This window comes from Nicotiana tomentosiformis, chromosome 3 (genome assembly GCF_000390325.3).
Source record: "Nicotiana tomentosiformis chromosome 3, ASM39032v3, whole genome shotgun sequence".
NCBI classification, from domain to species: Eukaryota; Viridiplantae; Streptophyta; class Magnoliopsida; order Solanales; family Solanaceae; genus Nicotiana; species Nicotiana tomentosiformis.
Window position 1 is genome coordinate 108,474,411 of NC_090814.1, and position 14,427 is coordinate 108,488,837.

Sequence of the window (14,427 nt, forward strand, 5' to 3'; positions counted from 1 at the left end):
CTTTCAAATATGACCTTAGTCAGTCACTCAATCTTACATAACCTCATTGGGAAAAAACTCGGAAAATTTTCATTATATTAGAAGACTATTTAAGCATTTCATAGCCCAAAAACTACCCCCCCCCCCCCAAAAACCCAGGGCAAGGGTGAGGGTTCTCTGGATAACTTCCCCTATCCAATTACATACCAAGCACAAAATGGATAAACTAACCCATCCATTCTCATCCTCACAATACATATAAAACGAGCCCTAAAAGTACAGGGGTAACAAAATGAAGAAGAAGAAAAAAATTGATCAAGACACTAGCTCACGAAAAGATATTTTAGAACTTAAGATGCTATTTGCTTGTCTATCGGAGCTACTCACAGTCACAAGAAGTGGCCTAGTTGAAATATACTCCCAAAGTAACAAAGAGGAGACTTGGTTCTTGAAACTATGTGTTTTAAAGTGGTATGGCCACTATTGCTTCATACAGCTATTTAAGGTTATTTATTAAAAAATTTGGATAAGGATGTTGAAGGTTATCTATTAATATAAGAAGATCAGGTTACCACCAAAGGTTGTGGTGGAGTGGTAAGTACTCTTTCATCCATACCAGAAAAGGACGATAAAGACCCTCATATTAATCTCTGGTTGCTATTCAAATTTTCACAAGAATAGTTATTCAGCCATGGAAGGTCAACATTTGATACCAAAATTGATCCATGCTGCTCTGCATATATCACCCAAACAATGTGGTACAGCTCAATGAGAACCAATAAAAGAGTGATAGATATACACAATATTCACACAGCTAAAAGTAATAAAAAGGAGCTTCAGTGGATTTTATCGTGAGGATTTCAGCCATAAAGGATACCTCTAGCTACAAAAATGAAATCATGATGGATCAACCCACATTTAATCACATTTTAAAATAAAATATTGATTATCTTAGCAATGAACAAAAACAGTAGTTCCCTGGCCCTGATAATTTCAATTAAGCGAGCTACACGAAAAGCAACTCCGAAGAAGACAGAATCAAGATGAGACTCACCTGTGATGATTGACTGTCAATAGGTATCCTGTAAAAGCATAAAAGTAGACACGTTACAGGAATGCAGTATCAGAAGAGGATTTCAAAAAGTACACGGTTTATATAAATTGGTTAGAACATAGCTGTGCTGACTATCCATCACATAAGAGAGAAATAAATCAGACCAAATGTAAAAAAAATTATAATTATAAGCAACAAAATAGGTCATCACAATTGACTTTCTTGAGGGCCATCACCTTTTTGTCTGAGGTGACACAAGGTTCTTGACAAAGGCTTCAGGAAAGCTCTCAAAACGTTTATGCACCATCTCGATTGAGCGTATCTGAGAAATTCAATATTTTAGAAGAAAATCTAACTTCAGGATACAGTTGCCTATAAAAGATGAAAAGCATGCAACTAAATTGGCAAGAAGATGCACAAGAAGCATCATTTTTTTTCTTTTTTCACAAGCATCATTTTTCTCCAGGAAAATTAAGAGAATTAAAATTTGAAACTATACCTCCCCTAAGCGAGCCCGCGCTCCCATTACACCACCAACAATAGCAGATAATAAAGTGTACCATATGTGAATATCCATGAGATAAATCTGTAAATGAAGGGTATTTAAGAGAGGAATCAACACCAAACCAATATAGACAAAGGAATACAAAAGCCAACAAGAAATTTAGTTTATGATACACGGCCATCACCTAAAAAGCCATAACAAAATTTGTAAAGGGAATATTACCAGCAATCTCAAAAGGGAATGACCATTATTACTAGCAGCAGTTGGAGTTTGTAAAGTATGAAACTCAAATACGAACAAGAATGTTCCTAGCTATAATAATCCCTGGGTGGATTAAAATAGTTTAATAGTTGCAAATCTGATGACTATTTCCTCCCTTTCCACTACCCTTTTTGCACTTTATCATAACAATGGCAGCAAACTTAGTAAATCTCTTATGAAGCTAGCTAGATTTGAACGTAACATTTTCTTGAATGGAGTTGAGCTGGTAAGAGTCAACTGCTTTAACTACATATATAAGCTTTTACATATATTAAGGAGGAGAGAACCAAGATTCTGCAGAGAATCTTCCTCAGATCACAGAGTTAAATAAACATGTCAGAATACAAGGTGCAAAAGGAGAATAACTGAAGCATAGTGTTGCTCCATTATCAGAATTAGCTTAAAAACATTTCAGAAAGCCATCTCCAAAACCTAAACTATGTTAGTGAAATCAATAATGAATACTTACAGCTATAACAGGAGCCCACAAGCTAACAATTGTCAATACATTATTGTTCTCTGCCAAAAGAAACACAACAGATATAAGAGATCAAATTTCCCATCTTGACAAAAGAATCTTATCACTCTCGTTGGAAAAAGAACACTAGACGTTCAATAACTATCTATAAGCCAAATACGTAATTTTAAGATTCATCCAGAAAAAGATCAGAAAAGGCATATAAAAGCATGTGCAACCAAAGCATGCGCACGGAAAATATTGCATGCATAAACATGTATCTGAACAAAGTTAGCAGAGGGCTTCTTTTCATCTCTTAAGTGGGGAAGGGATGAAGAGTAGGAGAAGACCATCTAACTAATGCCCAGCAATAGAAAACAAATCATGAACAAGCCATGTTGTTCATTTAAACTTGGGTTTCCTCATTCTATGACCAGATCAATGCACAAAACTTAAACTCTTATAAACCTACAAAGTAAATGCATTCCAGGATTAATTACAGATCAGGAGCGAGGAGGAGGAATTCATCCCAAAAAATGAACATCTTAGACTAGCAGAACAATAAACTTTCACAAACACTGAACCAAATTAGAGACCACCAAACACAGGCAGACAATATAATTTTAAAGGTTAGTTTCAGCTGGGAAGTGAAGTCATTTTGAAAAATTGGTTATTCCTTGGATCATTCTGCAGTACATAACCTCACTTTTCCAGGCAGCATGGCAGATTACTGGTAGATAAAAACTTTGAAATCTTTTTTTTCGGTAAAGTCATACTATAGCTCCTGGTAGGGGCCAGCTTGAATGCACCTCGACTAATTTCACGGGATGATTGCTACCTCCAACAAGCATAAGTATTGGGTAACTCTGTCCACCAAAGGCTTGGTCAGATGGGAAGAAACCACCTAACTTTTTTTGCCACCCTGGGATTTGAACCTAATACCTCATGGTTCTCAACCAAATTCATTGACCACTAGGACACACCCTTGGGTGCTTTCTTTGTAAATACTTAATATCTTATTCATAAGTTATCTTGTATAATAGTAAAGTTACTACTATATATATACATGTGTGTGTGTGTGTGTGTCAAACCCAAAATCAAACCAAACACCCAATCAACCTATACTTCTCGGACATAGCTGCACTCAAAGCACCCAAGTTAGGTGGACCAAATCTATTTAAATCCCAAACCCACAACCAAATCTTGTCGGACGGATACGGGTACACCAGGGATTTGAAGGATCCGAGCAACATAGGACTATGGAGTTCTGAAATATTATGGACGCAAATAGTTCATTTATGACTAGGGATTGAGGTGAAGTTGTTGGTCAGCTATCCTATATATAAAGGTCTACACTCATGCACACATCCTGAAGAAATTACATATAGCGAATCTAAAAGAACTTGCAAGTGAGACATACAATATCAAGACAGCAAAATCTTACTATCACAACAAACTCTTTGACAGACATTTTTTGATACAGTAATCAATTTTATAAATGAATGGCAGAATTTATTTAGTAAACTCTTTGGCAGACATTACAACCATGTAATACTAAACGGTCTTCCTTCAACTGAAAAGGAATGAACTATTGGAAACGCAAGAGGAAAAAGATCAAATTCTACAATCACCCAGCAAAGAGGAAGATCTCAAGTTATTCCCAAACTTTGTGCAAGTATGCTGACTTGGGTAAGGAAAAATGCTCTCTGGCACTTTCCCCGAGACATTTCTCTTTTATGAATCCTAGGATTGTATCACCACCCTCCAAGAGACAAGCCTATCACGACCAAAACACAGTTAAAATCTCCGGCGTACGACCACCCACGCGCCCTCACGCGCGGCCCAGTTCCGGCGACCTCTCAGCCACGCGCCGGCGCGTGAGGCTTATCCCGGCCAGATCTCACTTTTTCTTCTTCAGACAGCGTCATCGCGAGGCTGTTCCGAGCCTACCCATCCAAGAATCTCCAAAATCCGACGACTTTCACTATTTTCCGGCGACGGGTGAGGCTTTTTTCGAGCAGATCTCACTACTTCTTCAGTCAGCCTCTTCGCGAGGCTTTTCCAAGCCTACCCATCCCAGTTCCTCCTAAATCAGAAGAGTTTTTCTATTTTCCGGCGAAAATATTCAGATTTCGACGACATTCAATGATTTTTCCGGCATCGTGCAACACCAGAGCTATAGATAGTAGTTTGGTACAGCCGAATTTAGATATGATGGATTCTAGAGAGAGATCCTACTTCTCTCTAGAATCTAGAAAGCTGGAAAACATGTCTTTCACCAAAGCTGCCTCTTGGCCAGCCCTAGAACTTTGGGGGAAGATGCCATCGAAAGCTCGACGTAGGGCAGGAGTCGCATTTCTCATTGTCTGAGGAGCACACTCTCAGGCGCAAGGGTTTCTTGGAATCCTGTCTGATTGGGTCTTTCTCCAAATGGGTTGGTTCTCCCGTGGCCGTTAGGAACTGGGCAGCAGAGGTATGTAACGTCAAGGACGAGCTGAAAATATCGCAACTGGGGGACACGCAATATCTCTTTCGATTTGTCGACGAGTCTCAAGCTTCAGAAATTCTTGTCAGAGGAAACATGTGGTTCGATGGGAACTTCTTAAAGCTAGACAGATGGGTGGAGCACGATGGGTGTCTCGACCCTCGTTTCTCCGACGAAACATTGGTGGTCAACATGGTGGGTCTCCCGGTGCATCTTTGGTGTCTTGACCTATTCAAGAAGATTGGGGAAATCTGTGGGGGTTTTATTGATGTCACTTGCAGCCTACATGATCTCTCGCGAGTGAGGATTGTGGTAAGGAAAGGGGGCAGAATCCATGTCTCCACTGTGGTGGAAGATGACTACTTGAGTTATAGGGTTTGGTTGAACCCTGAATTTCGCTCTATCTTTAAGCATGTGGTAGTGGCGGAAGAAAAGGGAAGGTCAAATAGAAGGAAGGGGAGGGTAAATCAGTCTCTGAAGGGAGGGGAGGACTCACCGGATCAGTGGACTAAGCCAGAATCAGACGTTAGATCGAGAAGAGACGGGGGGTTTGAATTTGGGAAAAGAAGACAAAATTTTATCAGGAGGAAAAGACATGAATGCCACTGGATTAGTGATGCGGGCTGGAAAGGCAGAATGGGCCGATCCTCTTTTAATTATCATAGGGCCGGCCAAGTTTTCAGCAAGTATAGGCCGGGGCCTCCACACATGGGCCCAACAACTTTTCCCAATTCTATTAGAATTGATCCTAAGGGGCCCAGATTATTTCAAGTTGCGTCTGATAAGGCTCCTAAGCATATGGGAACAGTCGCTCCTTCTTCTTCTACCAATGGTGCTTCACATAGTTGTATTTCTTCACCAAACTCTAGTGACATGCGCCCCTCTTCGACGGCCGGTGCTTCAGGGGCAGCACCGGCTAAAGCTGGTGGTGTTATTCCTCGGCCTCCCGCCTCTGATGGACCCAGCTCCATCGCCCCCTCATCTTCTCCTGTGCTTAGCTGTGCTGAGGTTACACTTCAAGCTACTTCTTCTTCTGGGGAGATTGTTGCGCCTGCCTCAATTGATGTTAGTGTCGGAACAATAATTCCAGTTAATATGCCGCCAAGGGTTCCATGTTCTCTTCCTCCCCGTTACCCTGCTGGCGTTTCTGGCCATTCCTATAGCAGCGGGGTGTTAATTTCAGAGGTTGGTGCCTCACAAGGAAATGGTGAAATCCTTTCGGCACCTAAAGTTCCTATTGCTAGCAATGTTATGGTCCTGTATTCTTCCGGTAGGAGCAAGGAAAGGGTACATATAGAAGGCGCATGTCCAATTTCGTCACGGATTGGAGAAGGGGATATGTCCTTTTGGATGGAGGATAAACTATTAAACTTTGGGAAGTTTTTAGGTGTTTCTTTTGAAGGGAAGGAAGATAGGGTGTTAGAACTGTTGAGGGAGATTGAGCAACACTCTTTTCATGATGATGCAGGGAGGTTGTTGAGTCAAGGTGATAAGCAAAATAATTTAGGGGATGTAGTGGTATACCAGAGAAGGGGTTGGGTGTGTGACAGGGAGGAAGGGAGCTCGGCTAGGGGGGGTGGGGAAAAGGGGGATATTGTTATTATGGAAGTTAAGATTCTTTCATGGAATGTGAGGGGATGAATGATCCAAACAAAAGGGCCATCATCAAAGTGGGAGTTAGAGAGTGGGGTGCCAACCTAGTTTGTTTTCAGGAGACCAAAATGGAAGTTCTGTCGGATGCGATTGTGAGGAGTGTCTGGGGGGTAGTTGGGTGAAATATGACCGGGTCCCTGCAGCAGGAAGTGTCGCGAGCATTCTTCTTATGTGGGATGATAGAACCTTGGAGGTAAAAGAGATTAAGAAGGGAGTTTTTTCTTTAGCAGCTCTTATCAAAGATAGAATGAGTGGGGTGGAGTGGGGATTTGGGGGAGTGTACGGACCGGTAGGAGAAGGGTCCAAGGTGTCTTTCTGGGAGGAACTGGCCAATGTTATGGGGGAATGGGACATTCCATGGGTTCCAGGGGGAGACTTTAACACTATTAGATTCCCGGAGGAGAGATTAGGGTGTAGTCTGATTTCGAGGGCCATGGAGTTTTCTGACTTCATCAATGATCACTTTCCCATTGATCTTCCTCTGTCAGGGGAAAGGTTTACTTGGGCCAGGGCGGAGGATTCCAACTCAAGGTCTAGACTTGATAGATTACTGATATCGTCCTCCTTGGATTAGCTGGTGCCGAATTTGCTGCAGATTCCTTTACCTAGGCTGACTTTGGATCATTTGCCTATCTTGCTAGATAGATGCAGAGGGAGGCGGTGTGTGCTCCTTTCCGATTCGAGAACATGTGGTTGAAAGTGCCAGGATTTGGTGACAGTGAAAGAATGGTGGACAAGCTACGGGGTATCAGGGACACCTTCATTCCGTCTTTCGAAGAAACTTAAATTGCTCAAGGGAGGCGGTGTGTGCTCCTTTCCGATTCGAGAACATGTGGTTGAAAGTGCCAAGATTTGGTGACAGTGAAAGAATGGTGGACAAGCTACGGGGTATCAGGGACACCTTCATTCCGTCTTTCGAAGAAACTTAAATTGCTCAAGGGAGATATTATTAGGTGGAATAAGGAGGTTTTTGGCAGGGTAGAGGTTAAAATGAGGGAGCTTATGCATGAATTGGGGGAATTAGAGGATTGAGGGAGAAGAGGAGGTAAAAGGGGCGATAGTGGGGTTTTATGAGAACTTATACAAAGAGGAAGCTAGTTGGAGGCCTACTTTGGAGGGAATAGAGTTCAACCACATAGAGGAGGGAGACAGTGAGTGGCTAGAAAGGCTTTCGAGGAGGAGGAGGTGCACGAGGCTGTGTCGAGATGTGCTGGTGATAAGGCCCCCGGGCCTGATGGTTTCTCCTTGGCCTTCTTCCAGCTCTGTTGGGACACCATTAAGGGAGAGTTGATGGAAGCCATTGAATACTTCCACGTGAATGGTATTTTCGAGAGAAGTATCAATGCTTCTTTTATTACTATTGTGACTAAGAAAGAAGATGCATCTTGTATCAGAGACTACACGCCTATTAGTCTCGTGAGGAGCATTTACAAGATCATTTCTAAAGTGCTCTCCAATAGACTCAAGAAGGTTCTTGACGTGTCTGTTTCGTCCTCCCATAATGCATTTGTGGAAGGTAGGCAAATCCTGGACGCTGCTTTGGTGGCAAATGAACTGGTAGACTCCAGAAGGAAAAATAGAGAACCCGGCTAACTATGCAAGTTGGACCTTGAGAAGGCTTTCGACCATGTAAATTGAGAGTTCCTGGATTTCATTATGATGTGGATGGGGTCTGGGGTAAGATGGAGATGATGGATCAAGTTCTGCATTTCCTCAGTAAGATTCTCTGTCCTGGTTAATGGTAGCACGTGTGGTGTCTTTGGCAACTCCAGGTGTCTCAGGCAAGTTGACCCCCTATCCCCCATGCTATTCATTCTAGTGATAGATGCTCTGAGTAAAATGATGTATCGTGCGGCGGGAGGAGGCTTCTTGAGAGGATTCGCAGCTCCAATCGGGGTGCTCATTGCCCGAAGAGTCTCTCATTTGCTATTTGCGGATGACAACCTAGTTTTCTGTGATGCCGATATGGATCAGTTGACCTACTTGAAGCAGGTCCTGCAGTGGTTTCAGATAGTATCAGGGCTCAAAATCAACCTATAGTATCAGGGCTCAAAATCAACCTCGGCAAGTGTGAGATTTTCCCGGTGGGTGAGGTTACTAACATTGATGCTTTGTCTTATGTTCTCAGATGTAAGATGGGCTCTCTTCCCACAGCTTACCTAGGTCTCCCATTGGGCACTGCATATAGATACTACGGTTTGGAATCCAGTGATCGAAAGGGTTGAAAAAAGATTAGTAGGCAGGCAGAAACGGTACTTGTCAAAAGGCGGCAAGGAAGTGCTTATTAAAAGCACTTTATCGAGTATGCCCACCTATTACCTGTCCCTGTTGCAAGCTCCTGTAAGCATCACAGAAAAACTGGAGCGGCTTCAAAGGAATTTCTTTTGGGATGCGGCGGATGGAACTAGAAAGTTTCATCTAGTGAATTGGCAGACAATCACTTCCCCTAAGAAGTGGGATGGACTTGGAGTAAAGGATCTTAGGATATTCAACAGAGCTTTGTTGGGGAAGTGGCTATGGAGATTCGGGATAGAAGAGCATGCTTTATGGAGGGAGGTCATAGTAAAAAAGTACGATTCCACGGAAGGGGGTTGGAGGACCAAGGCAATCACAACACCTTGCGGATGTGGCATGTGGAGGAGCATCATGAAGAATTGGGAAGCCTTTAATGGCAACATCACTTACAGAGTGGGATATGGAAGGAGAATCACCTTTTGGAATCGCATGTGGTGTGGAGAGGATACTCTGAGGGTCTCTTTCCCCACGTCTTCAGAGTTTCAAACCAGAAGGAATTGATGGTCCAACAGATTCGCAAGGAGCATGAAGGGGGTAGTATGGGACCTCTCATTTAGAAGGAACGTGCAAGATTGGGTGATTGCGGAGCTCCAAGATTTGTTGGCACTGCTATATGTGCAAGACAGGCCCCGGCCTCCTTGTGATTCTCAGAGATGGGGGTTGCGTGGCAATGGTTTTGTTCACCGTAAAGTCCTTTTACCAGAGTATGTTGGTGAGAGAGGAGGCCATTTTTCCATACTCCTCGATCTGGATTCCTAAGGCGCCCACGAAGGTGTGCTTTTTTGCATGGTTAGTGGCGAGGGAAGTGATCTTGACTGCTGAAAATCTGCGAAAGCGAGGAATTACACTTGTTAGTTGGTGCTACATGTGTAAAAGCTCAGGGGAAGAAGTTGATCATCTTTTGTTGCATTGCCTTGTGTCCTCGGGTTTGTGGAGGGCAATCCTGAATCTTTTTGGTGTTCAATGAGTGATGCCAAGCACTGTAAAGGAAATGTTATATAGCTGGGCCGGTTCCCGTAGAAGAAGAAAGTAAAAGGCGTGGAAGTTCGCCTTGTTAGCTCTCATGTGGATAGTTTGGCGGGAGAGAAATAGGAGAGCTTTTGATGGGATTGAGTCTCATTTTTTCACATCTTAAGAATAGTCTTATATCTTTGATCGCTTTTTGGTGCACTCATATAGCCCCTACTTGTTTAGAAGATTGGGCGTCTTTTGTAGAGAATCATGTTTTGATATAATTTCTCTACTTTTTGGTATACTTCTTGTATACGGGAGTTTTTTCTTCCTTTTGATTAATACAATTTTCCTTATCAAAAAAAGAGGAAGATCTCAAGTTCCCTTCCACATCCATTATTCATTCCCTTACTAAGTTGGAAGACGGTGTAATCATTCGTAACTGATGTTTTTAACTTACTGCAAAGACAGAATATTTTTTAAAAGTAATATCACCAGAACTGAAACAGACTGTGGTGGTAAATAACAATCCTAAATGGAGTTAATTTTGGACCACATGGAAACCAATAAGAAATGTTGACTTACTTTTTGATATAAAATCATGCCAGGAGTACTGCAGGGAAGGAAGATCGAGTATGATCTGAGTAGGTCCAACTAGCGGTTTGATCTGCAATTGTTATCATAGCCAACACATGGTCTCAACATAGTGAAACTAAATTGTACTGTAAAAACTTGTAAAAGGTAATATTGATAAAAAAGAATGATAATTCAAAATCTAAGCACCATCGCTTGCCTGAAGAAAGTAGGCAAAGGTGAACTTGCAAGCAAATATCACCAACCAATAGAGCAAATATCTGCAACATTTAACACACATGAAGATATTAAAATCTGTGCACATTTGACAGAAACCCAAAATTAGTACTCCATGAGTAAATGAGAAACAACGCAAATAATTTGTGACAAAAATCCATATTACAAGCAACTACCCATGGCTAAAAATCAAGATATTCAATAATAAAAAGCATATAACTTCTCTCATTATTTCTCGAAAATAACTTTTCTCAATTACAAACAACAGTACTAGAACGAAGATATGGCCTGGAAAGAAAACAGCAACAACACCATAAGGTATACTGGCATAAATTGACTACAGTGGAGCTGCACTTTATAGGATAAGACAACTTAACTACGATACACAAAAAAGTAGAGGAAATATAATGTCATAGAAAAAAGAACCAAGAAAAACAAAAATTGTTAGTCGTGGAAAGTACTAAATCAAGATTGTTATCAAGTAATTTGTGGAACCCCAGACAGGGATTACATGAAAGATGGAGATAAATACTACAACAACAACCATAGTCAACTCCAGTGTGTTTTTATACTTGTATTTTCTTGTTGTGCACCATGGGAGACTGAAGTAATTGAAAACCATGGATCAAATCACCCATTAACAAATAATTTCACTCTTGATAAACGAGAATCAATACTACTCTTACACAATTCAAAAGCTAAAACATTAAAAGAACGAAGAACAAACCGTAGATAGTCAGTTGTTTTCTCAACAAGACCACGGCCAACAAAGTATCTCTCCTGGAAATATAATCAATATGTTAAAAATATGAGCGACGCTTAGTGGCAAAGGAGTCTTACAATGTATAGAAGAATACCTGATAGATCCACTTAAAAAATTGGAAGAAAGATTGATCAGACATTTCTGATAGTGTGTGACAGGCAGGTAACTTTGTCAGGAGCGCAAAAACAATTCGTATGCCAGCATAAACACCCAGAACCAGGATATAAAGGCGAAAATAAAAGGGGTCTTTGTTTGTATTCCTTTCTTCTAAAAGTTTCCTGTATTAGGATTACATCAGATACCAATCTTTAATGAGAATATAAAACAAGAGGAAATAACTCCTAGGAAAAAAGACTTACAGATAGACATATATCGCAAATGCCGAGCTCACACCAGTCCAGAAAAACCTGATAACAATCCTTGATATAGCCATGCCTCTTGCGGTACTGTAGGCCCCAAACATAAGGAGCACATCTAAGCAACCTAGAGAAGAAGCAAGATGACACAGTAAACAGGGATGGAAGCAGAAGAAAAGAAAAGACTAATAAATAAATCAGAGCAGCACAGATGTCAACTCACTCTCTATGAAATTCATAACGGCAAATGTCGGGGCAACACTAAGCAGTTTCTTGAAAGTGTCCAGATTGATTTTATTATGGCTGAAGGCTATGATTGTCAATGCCTGAACAGTAGAGGAAGAAGATGATACAAACCCTTTTATGCTATAAAGCAAACTTAGTGGATAAGTCCAAACTATTAAAAAAAAAAAAAAAAAAAAAATTAGTGGGTGAGCAGCATGAAAAGAATGAATATAACCTGAAACATGACAACCAAAAAGATCCACAAACGATGAAAACTCCGGTACAAGTGAAGGAATGTCCGATGCTCAACAAATGTGCTTTTTCCAGTCTGCCAGTTCAGAATAAGCAAAAAAAGGAACAAGATTAAAATATAAAAAAAAATTAACAACACCATAGTACAGTTAATATTGAGGAAATAGGGATAAATACCAGGGGGAACAGTAAAACAAAGCATGATGAAGGTCAAAATGATCAAACGGCACAGTAAAAGAAAAGGAACGGTATGAGAACCATCACAGTTAATACACCTCAAATAAAAATACGATTATCTTCTATCGGAAAATGTGACAAACAAAACCAGAGTTTAACCGAAAACTCAAAACCAGATTCCTGAAAGACAAATATTCATGCCTCTAGAAGACCCTTTCAGGACTCATCCTTTCACCAACTTCAATCACAAGCCAAAAACGGTCCTAACACAACCTTAAGAAACATCTTTCCTCACCATGAGCAGATTAGAAAACCAGATCGAAATTGTTAGATACATAACGAATCTAGAGAATCCAATCTAGAGAATCAAAGAGCATATTTCAGTTTGTCATCAAAAATCAACTCCACCTAAAGCAACATTCTAACATGTGAGACAGTCCATCATGCATTTATTATCTGATGACATGTCGTTACTCTTCACATTCTAACCATTTTCATTACGTTGCACAAATAGAAACCAATTCAAGACACAAAAGGGAAGACTAAAAAATACCCATACAGACACACCGGAAACCAGAATACTATGTCAAGCTTCATCAGGACACGTGAAAAAAATATTTCTACTGCAGATTTTGCATATGCAGCATCTAATTAACCAACTCATAATTCAAAAGAAACTTTAGTAGCCAATAAAACCAACCCTTTTGCCTTTCTTAGCTGGCTTCCGCAAGAATGAGGAATCCTTCTTAAGAGGCCAACCCAACTCAAAGCAAGCAGGTGACCTGCAAAAGCATCAGTGACCGAGAATGATATCCAATTCCATGGGGCTAAATTCATTTTGCAAATAGAAAAAGGAATGTACCAGAAATATTCATTAAAGTCATCATAATTCCGCCACTTTGAGTGTGCAGCTTTCCCATTATTGTTTCTCGCAGCTTCCTGCAGTTTTGAAAAAAAATAATTACTAATAAATAGGTTAAAGTAAACAACTCCCAGAACACACACAAAAATTAACGAAATATTACAAGATCTCAAGGTAACTTTGTAAACAATATTTTAGATGAAGGAAAAAACATTCTAAACATTTTATGAAGAGTAGACACCAGTACACAACAAACTAACACATTCCTCTACTAATTTGTGAAAGACCTCCAATGACAATAAATAATTTGAGAAGACGCAATAAGCTGCACACCACATACACAAAAAGCACTGCTTCTAAACATCATGCACTGCCTAATAAGGATTCACCACCCTCTGAAAAAGATTTTAGCCATTACTGGGGAATGTAGCTAAACTTGCCACTATCCACAAACCATAAAGCTTGACTATGCTAAAAGATAAACCATTGAAGTTAAAATAGAGTCACAAAGAGCGTCAGATAATCCTTAATATGGTTGATATTGGATAAGAATAGACGGTTGACCCATAGGAGCAGATATTGAAGGATACCATAAAGAAGTCAGAAATTTACAAGAAGCCAACATCATTCATTTGCATTGAAGATCCTTCACAATATGGAAGCATAATTTTAAATTTTTTTATAAGGGATATGGAAGCAAAATATGGCAAGTCCTCACAATGGAACACACAAGCATTTTCCTACCACGGACTGGGGAACAAATCAGTTAAGCACAGGTTACATTTTTTTTATAAGTAGTTAAGCACAGGTTAGTAGGTTACTACTTTTCATAGTATAACCAGGCTATTCAAACTTCACTGAGTTCATTTAGTTTATAGCGCTCCAAATTTGATTTTGCAAGAAAACCAAGATGCATTTCATCTTTATGGCGCAGAATCACAGTGCTTACTCCATCAACATCAAGTGTTATTTTTTTGAATGTTTACTTCATCAAGTATTATTCATAACTCAAGCAGTAGTTGTAAGTTCAGAAGTGGATTAAAGTTTATGGAATAACGGGATAAAATGTGATAAATGGGCTCACATCTACTATCGTATTGTATATAGGACGAATAATTTGTTCCAGAAAGGACACAGACTGGTTCTCGCCCACACAACTCGGGGCAGGACTGGCTTCTCCATGATCCAAAATTGCATCTAGTTCTCTAGCCATCTGCATAATTCAAAATAACATGTGAACCTATCAGGACAAACATACAAATTTTTCCTGTGGCCCCAATTTGGAGGCCACACATTATGCAGACAGAGCAATAACTAGTGCTGGACAATGCTTCACGAAAAA

At 40.4% G+C, this 14,427-nt stretch overlaps 1 protein-coding gene across 1 annotated transcript in view; it reads right to left on the reverse strand.

Annotated features, from left to right (window-relative positions):
- LOC104106350 (callose synthase 10) overlaps nt 1–14,427 on the reverse strand; it is a 64,513-nt gene that overhangs the window by 27,773 nt on the left and 22,313 nt on the right. Inside the window, exons 10-23 of the mRNA XM_009614879.4 lie at nt 14,170–14,298; nt 13,086–13,162; nt 12,924–13,005; nt 12,030–12,122; nt 11,793–11,895; nt 11,573–11,696; nt 11,308–11,491; nt 11,178–11,230; nt 10,434–10,494; nt 10,226–10,307; nt 2,269–2,318; nt 1,533–1,619; nt 1,270–1,355; nt 1,034–1,061 (exon numbers count right to left, since the gene is read on the reverse strand). Coding sequence (XP_009613174.1) covers nt 1,034–1,061; nt 1,270–1,355; nt 1,533–1,619; nt 2,269–2,318; nt 10,226–10,307; nt 10,434–10,494; nt 11,178–11,230; nt 11,308–11,491; nt 11,573–11,696; nt 11,793–11,895; nt 12,030–12,122; nt 12,924–13,005; nt 13,086–13,162; nt 14,170–14,298 — 1,239 coding nt within the window. The remainder of the gene's footprint in view (nt 1–1,033; nt 1,062–1,269; nt 1,356–1,532; nt 1,620–2,268; nt 2,319–10,225; nt 10,308–10,433; nt 10,495–11,177; nt 11,231–11,307; nt 11,492–11,572; nt 11,697–11,792; nt 11,896–12,029; nt 12,123–12,923; nt 13,006–13,085; nt 13,163–14,169; nt 14,299–14,427) is intronic.